The sequence below is a fragment of the Plectropomus leopardus genome, unplaced genomic scaffold (genome assembly GCF_008729295.1).
Source record: "Plectropomus leopardus isolate mb unplaced genomic scaffold, YSFRI_Pleo_2.0 unplaced_scaffold680, whole genome shotgun sequence".
Taxonomy (NCBI): Eukaryota; Metazoa; Chordata; class Actinopteri; order Perciformes; family Serranidae; genus Plectropomus; species Plectropomus leopardus.
In genome coordinates, this window is record NW_024674833.1 from 1 (window position 1) to 7,624 (window position 7,624).

Here is a 7,624-nt window from a genome sequence, read left to right on the forward strand (position 1 = left end):
ATTGTAGGAGCTGAGCTGCAAATTCACTGATTACACTCAAATACACAATCTGGACTACATTTAGGACACATGCATCAACACACACACAGTTATCACAACAGGAAGAAGAAAAGAGACTAAAATGAGACAAACAGTCACTAAAGGGTTAAAGACAGGTGTGTTTAATGTGATCTGTGTTGCTTGATTACTTTTTCAGGAAATGATAAAGATGCTCCTCAGTGAGAAGAGTGAAAATGCTCGAGGAACTCTTCATCACATCGTCTCACTGTTTCACTTCAAGACCTTCAACAACTCGGCCAAAGACTTTTTCCTAAACGTCTGGGACTTCATCACGGTGAGACCTTCAGGGACTGATGATTCGCGTTTGGAAACTCATGAAAAACCTGGAAAATTAATGGAATTTGCAAATGGCAATTTCCAGGCCTGGAAAAGGCTTTTCAAAATTAATCTACCCTAAAAGTTTTGGAACAGTCCTGGAATTTTGTTTTATAAACCTGTGCAATAACTCATGATGAGTTCAAGGAGTGTTTGAAATGTGAAATTCAATGATAGTCTCTATTTTTACAATTTCTGGATGATAAATTGAGTCATTTTGGTGATTTTAAAAGAAAACAACATTTTGTAGAATTTTTTTTATAGGTTTATAGGCTTTTTATATGTTTTACAGTCTTTGAAAAATAGGCACTGCCATTTAAAGCCATTTTAAGTTTTCTGTCCCTCTAAAGACAAAATAAAGGCATCAGTCCCTCCACAGGGCTTAAAAATGGTTCGACGTGCCTCCCCCTTTTTGCCCCCCCCCCCATAAATAACAAACAGTCCCTAAGTTAAAGTTATTGTGAAAACCGTGTGGACACAGGATGAGGATGTTCAGTTTGTGGCTGTGATCTGGTCCAGATTCTCGATAAAGCCCGTTTAATAAAGGTGCTGAGGGTCATGAAGCCTGCGGGGGGCGCTGGTCTCGCTGCGACTCTTACTGGTTTATGTCACTCACCGTAATATTCTACATGTGTATGTTACAGTTTGTAACGACGGCGTACGTGACCCTGTTTGCTGTGACGGCGTGCGGTCTGGACTCGGTGAAGCAGAGACCCTCGGACTACCCCTCCCAGGTCTCGGCTCAGATGGACTGGTTGGGTGAACTGGCTCACAGACTGGTGGATCTGGTGTGGATGCCTCCGGCTCAGGAGGACATCAACACTGCTGCTGCAGCTGCCGCAGGTCACTGCGACGGAGACAAGAAGACGACGACATCCCCCTTCTGTTACTGCAGAGAAGGTACCGGCTCAGCAGGGGGACGGGGCGCGTGCTCGTGACTGTACGTGCACGCACACTTAGGCCGCTAAAATAACAAAACCGGGGTTTTTTTAGCACGTTTTCTGCAGCATTTCCAGCTGTGATCATGCCACGAAACAAGTGACATGTTTTCAGGATCTGAGGATTGATTTAGGATTTTAGGAAGTTTCTATGATTTTAGGAGTCCTGATGGTCGTTTCAGAGGTTTGCTCTTTAACATTTGCTTTAAAGTCCTGGAAAGGACCTGGAAAGTTGCTTATGCTAATAATGTGTATGAACACTGTATTTACAGACTGTTATTGCAGCGTCTGTGGACCTCGCTGTCAGAGACACACAAACAGGGTTAAACGTAGGCCTGTGTGTCTGACAGCGTGTCTCTGCGTCCCCGTGTTCTCTTGTCCCTGTGTCTCTGTGTCCACAGAGAGACCGGGGGAGCGTCTGGTGCGCTGCTGCAGTAACCTGTGTCTCTCTGTCCCTGTGTCTCTGTGTCCACAGAGAGACCGGGGGAGCGTCTGGTGCGCTGCTGCAGTAACCTGTGTCCGGGGATCTGGTTCCATGAGGGCTGTGCTCAGGCTCAGACCCTGTTAGACCCCTATGAGGAGGACTGGTTCTGCAGTCCGGACTGCAGCTCAGACGGGACGTACGTCTTCTGTCACTGTAAGGAGCAGAGGGGGGGACAGATGGTCCAGTGTGGACTGACAGACAAGTGCAGGAGACATGAGTGGTACCACCGAGACTGTCTGACGGCGGCCGAGCAGACCAGAGCCCAGCAGAGTGAGACTCATTCACACGTGATTCACAGTTCACACAGGCATGGAAAACCTGGAAAAGTCATGGGATTTACAGATTTCCAGGCCTGAAAATTTTTGGAAAGTTGTTGAAACTTGTTTTATATACTTGCATAATAACAGATGACGTGGAGGATCGGCGAGAATTTAAAACATCAAATAATTAAATAAAAGTCTCTGGCGGGTAATCGGGTCATTTTTGTCCCCAAATAGAACAAATCGCCAAAATGTTTTCTTCAAAAATAAAGAAAAATCACATTTTTTTTTTCTCTCTAAATACTGGGAGAAGGACGCCACCTGAACGTGTCGGTTAACATGTTTGTGTTCCAGCTCCGTGGTTCTGCTCCGAGTCCTGCTCCGAGTCCCACTCCGAGTCCCGCCCCGCGGCGTCTGACGGCGAGGACTTCCTGCTGAACTACACCAGGGCGGTGGTGTGGGAGGGGCTGTACCACATGACCCGCCGGGACGCCATCCAGGAGGGGGACGGAGACGCCATGGTGGACTTCTGGAAGATGGACCTGGTCCTGCTGTGGACCCGACAGCACCTGCAGCTCTTCAACAGCGCGCACCAGGTCGTCACAGGTACGAGTCACAGGTGCTTTTCACTGTTTACTGACGTGTTCTCCAGTAAAAAAACACAAACGGTGGGTTTACTGTGTTAAAAAAAACGAGAATCTGAGCGACTGCAGAGTCACGCTGTCGTGGCCGTTGTCACGGTTACCGTGTGTGGACAGGGATGGAGGGCTTCTACCCGGAGCGCGTCAGACACGACATGAAGTGGAACCGAGTGTTGAACCTTCAGGGAACAAGTGGAGGGAACGTCAGCGTGGACCTGCTCACCGAGCTCATGATCAGCGAGTTCAAAGGTCAGCTCACTTTTACTGTCGTCAGTATTATTCTTCTGTTTGTTGTTTTTACTAATTTAGTTCTTATTTTTAACATCATTGTTATTATTGATGAATGTTTGGCACCTGGTCCAGACTCCGGTGGTTCTGATCTTTTTTTACATTTTTTTTTGTCGCGTCTCTGAGAAGCTTCATGCTGCTTCCTCGCCGTCGTCTTCAGAGGGGCGTGTCCCTCTCTGCTGCTGAATCAGCAGTAAACTGAGGCTCACAGATGCGATCACGCTCGGAGAAAACAGCCGCTAACACAGGAGAGTGGCTGCTGGATCTGCTTCACCGACGGTAGAGTTTAGCGTCCAGCAGCCACAAAAGCAGGTGGACAGAGACGCTGATGTCCAGCTGTGGACGCAGAGCGACGTTTGTGGAAACCGAGCTGTTGATTTAACAGATTTAACGGCAGGATGTCGTCTCACTTTGTGAAGCGAAGCGTCACCGTTTATGTTCAGCTCCCGTCTGAGCGTGTAACACGTGAAGCTGATCACATGATGTCTGTTGTGACACAGCGCTCATGTTAACTTCCTGTCCCGTCAGGTGTGATCGAGTTCGGGAAAGGCAACTTCACGCGGCAGCAGGTGGAGCAGAGCGCTCAGCTGGCCGGCGCTCGGGCCAGAGACCTGGACAGACTCTTCTTCACCGGAGGAAACCCGCAGAACCTGTCCGCCCACCTGTCCCGCCTCACGGCCCCGTCCTGCAGGAGGACTGACGACGTATCCCGCTTCGTGGATGAGTTTAAGAAGGACGAGCTGTTCGGCTTCAGAGCGGGACGGAAACACGACGGCTTCGACACATTCAGGTACGAATGCAGGGTGAGGAGCCCCCGCAGGATGGGGAGGAGCCTGAGGAGTCTGAGCGAGGAGCTCGACCGCCGCAGAGACCACATCCTCTGAGGTCAGTCACATGACACTGTGATGTCATCAGTACAGTATGTCCATAGGTGGAGTAACTGTGATAAAATATTTAACATGAACTCCATAATGAAGCCGTGATTTCATGCTGTTTCTGTTTCTGTAAATAAGTAGAAACTTAATTCATCATAAACACATGAAACTCGTTGATTGTTTAGTTTTTCTGACCTGCAGCTGAAGAGACGACTGAGGAAGATTTATCACCTGTGTTTTTGTAAATATTTCAAATTATCATTTTATTTTGACAACTTTAAAGATATTTTTGTGGGACTTCCTGTTTTCTAACGTTCTGAATTGCAGAACAAATAAAAAAGTTTTGAGTAAATTTTAGAGTTTTTTGTTTGTTTTTAGGCTAAACTGTTGGTCATGTGAGTATAACACCATCTTCATATTTCCTGTAAGTAGCACTTATTTCATGATTAATCAATAATTGTTAGTCTATGAAATGCAAAAAGAAGAGTTTTTCCATGTTTTTCCATGTTTTTCCAGCTGCCGACAGACAGCTGTCTGTAGGCAGCTAGGAAGCTGTCTGTTGGGAGCTTTCTCCTCCGTGTGTTTCACGGCAGTAAAAAGCCTTTTTTAGTGTGTGCAGACGGCGCTGTGCACTGAGCATGCTCAGTAGTGTGAACTCACCGAGCGCAGCGCTCATCCAGGACACGTGCGGCTCCACGTCGTCCGTGAGCTCGGGCAGCTCCTCCAGCAGGTTTGAACACTGTTTCTGAACGTAGAGCACGCCGCTCTGCTGCACCTGAAACACACTCAGGGTTGAGATCCTTCACTTAAAGGGACAGTTCACCCAAAAACCAAAGCTGCATGTTTCCTCCTCCCTCTGGTGCTATTTACAGGGTTCGTACGGTCATGGAAAACCTGGAAAAGTCATGGAATTTGTACATAGCAATTTACATGTAAAGAAAAAAATCACACTTCTTTTTAAAGAAAAATAAAATGCCAAATAGTTTTCTTTTTTTAAAAAAAAGGAAGAAAAAAATAAATAAATGTTGACAGTCAGAGTATCTGGGTCATGAAGATACTACAGAGTACTGTGTGCTGTACACTGTCGGTGTATTTGTACTTGTTCCTACAGCGGCGGTGTCTCACCTTTCCCTCGATGACATCGAGTACGGAAGAGAAGTTCATCTGTCTCTCCTCCGGCATCACAAAGCGGTCGCTGTTAACGGCATCAGCGTAGCCGTTTGGAGTCACCGCCACGCTGATGACCTTTGACCCCACCTTCTCCCTGCAAACAGGAAGCTGAGGTCACAGGACAAAAACCACAGAAGAAGAGCTGGGCAGGTGTGAGCAGGGCTTCCTCACCTCAGGTACTGCGGCGTCCACCTGGACAGGGCGGGCCAATGGCTGAAGGCGTTTCGGATGATGCAGGGCTTGTTTGGAGCGATCCAGTCCCTGTAGAAGAGCAGCGGCTCAGGAGGCTCGTCCAGGTACGACACCGCGGCGCCCAGGTACAGGTCTGATAATCAATATACGATCACTCTGATCACTGAAACATCAATACACGATCGCTCTGATCACTGAAACACCTGGAAGAGTCCTGGAAATCTGTCTCACAAACACACGATGTGTTCAAGGACTGTCAGACATTTAATACTCCAGCTATATATATATATATATATATATATATATACCCACCCACACTTAGATATTTATATATACGTGTGTGTGTGTGTATATATATATATATACACACACACGTATATATTTATATATACGTGTGTGTGTGTGTATATATATACATATATATACACACACGTATATATTTATATATACGCTTGGTCTGCTTGGGCTGGTTCCTCTGGTTTATGAACAGAAAAGCTTTTAAATTTGCCGCCGCTCCACATGGAATAACTTACAGAAGGACTTAAAGCTGATCACATCTAAAAGGTCCAGAAAATGAAACTATTGATCAGTGTGACTGCTGCTCCGGCATTGAACTGGAGACTGTGCTCGCTCTCTGCGCTGTGTGATAGTTGTACTGTGTGATAGTTTTGCGTGATAGTTTTGTGTGATAGTTGTACTGTGTGATAGTTGTACTGTGTGATAGTTGTACTGTGTGATAGTTGTTTTGTGTGATAGTTGTACTGTGTGATAGTTGTTTTGTGCGATAGTTGTACTGTGTGATAGTTGTTTTGTGTGATAGTTGTACTGTGTGATAGTTGTTTTGTGTGATAGTTGCATTGTGTGATAGTTGTTTTGTGTGATAGTTGTACTGTGTGATAGTTGTACTGTGTGATAGTTGTTTTGTGTGATAGTTGTACTGTGTGATAGTTGTACTGTGTGATAGTTGTTTTGTGTGATAGTTGTACTGTGTGATAGTTGTACTGTGTGATAGTTGTTTTGTGTGATAGTTGTACTGTGTGATAGTTGTACTGTGTGATAGTTGTACTGTGTGATAGTTGTTTTGTGTGATAGTTGCATTGTGTGATAGTTTTGCGTGATAGTTTTGTGTGAGAGTTGTATTTGTGTGATAGTTGTTTTGTGTGATAGTTGTACTGTGTGATAGTTGTACTGTGTGATAGTTGTACTGTGTGATAGTTGTACTGTGTGATAGTTGTTTTGTGTGATAGTTGCATTGTGTGATAGTTGTTTTGTGTGATAGTTGTTTTGTGTGATAGTTGCATTGTGTGATAGTTGTTTTGTGTGATAGTTGTTTTGTGTGATAGTTGTTTTGTGTGATAGTTGCATTGTGTGATAGTTGTTTTGTGTGATAGTTGCATTGTGTGATAGTTTTGCGTGATAGTTTTGTGTGAGAGTTGTATTTGTGTGAGAGTTGTATTTGTGTGAGAGTTGTTTTGAGTGATAGTTGCATTGTGTGATATATATACTATAGTTTGGTGATTTATAAAGAAAGAAAAGCAGTATTTCAGCAGTAATATCAACAGTACTGCAGTGTCAGTAGTACTGTGTGTACTCTCACTGTGAGCCTCCAGAGAAAACTCAACCAGTACTATAGTATCAGTATATTACAGCAGTAGTAGCAGGACAGTACTACAGTATCAGCAGTAGTACAGTAGTAGTATCGGTAGTAATACAGTATTGCAGTAGTAGTATCAGTAGTACTACAGTAGGAGTAGTAGTAGTACTGTGTACTCTCTGTGAGCCTCCAGAGAAAACTCAGTCAGTCAGTACTACAGTATCAGCCGTAGTATCAGTAGTAGTACTACAGTATCAGTATATAACAATAGAACAGTATCAATAGTATTGTAGTAGTAGTTGTAGTACTCTGTGTACTCTCACCGTGAGCCTCCAGAGAAAACTCAGCCAGTCGTTTTTTCACGGACTCCATTTTGTTTTGTAGTTCTCACAAACAACCGGAAAGGTCACCTAGAAAACATCAGAAATCGGATCAGATATCGATTAACTGGTCATTGATAACCGATCATTCCTGCCGTGCTCACGCTCTACGATCATCTCGGTGCCGTGCCGCTTTGTTTATCCCCGTCGCGCATGCGCAGAGCTCCTCTCTGTGGTGATTGAGTTGAGCAGGTTTCCCCCTGCAGGAGGGAGGCTGAACTGCACCTTCAGGAGAGATATAATTATGACAATTATAGTAATTACTTCGACAATAATAATAAGAAATAATACTGGAAATAAAATAAAAAAATATACTGACGAAAGTAAAAACTAATAATACTGACAATAATCTTTAAAAGTAATAATACTAACAAATATAAATAATTATAAAGAATTCTGACAATAACATAAAATAGCGAAGATTAGG

The 7,624-nt window shown here is 44.5% G+C and overlaps 2 protein-coding genes across 2 annotated transcripts; one reads left to right on the plus strand and one right to left on the minus strand.

Moving 5' to 3' along the window:
* The first annotated feature begins 137 nt into the window (after nt 1-137).
* On the plus strand, nt 138-4,213 carry LOC121939952. The gene is made up of 6 exons (XM_042482856.1): nt 138-334; nt 1,020-1,275; nt 1,789-2,067; nt 2,412-2,663; nt 2,816-2,947; nt 3,515-4,213. Exons 1-6 carry the CDS (start codon nt 200-202, stop codon nt 3,868-3,870), a joined length of 1,410 nt encoding a protein of 469 aa, XP_042338790.1. The 5' UTR covers nt 138-199; the 3' UTR covers nt 3,871-4,213.
* A 192-nt stretch (nt 4,214-4,405) lies between these two features.
* LOC121939951 (bifunctional peptidase and (3S)-lysyl hydroxylase Jmjd7-like) lies at nt 4,406-7,315 on the minus strand. The gene is made up of 4 exons (XM_042482855.1): nt 7,141-7,315; nt 5,203-5,356; nt 4,987-5,125; nt 4,406-4,636 (listed from the first exon to the last, which is right to left on the minus strand). The coding sequence occupies exons 1-4, from the start codon at nt 7,187-7,189 to the stop codon at nt 4,406-4,408; spliced, it is 573 nt and encodes a 190-aa protein (XP_042338789.1). The 5' UTR covers nt 7,190-7,315.
* Between the last annotated feature and the right edge of the window lie 309 nt (nt 7,316-7,624).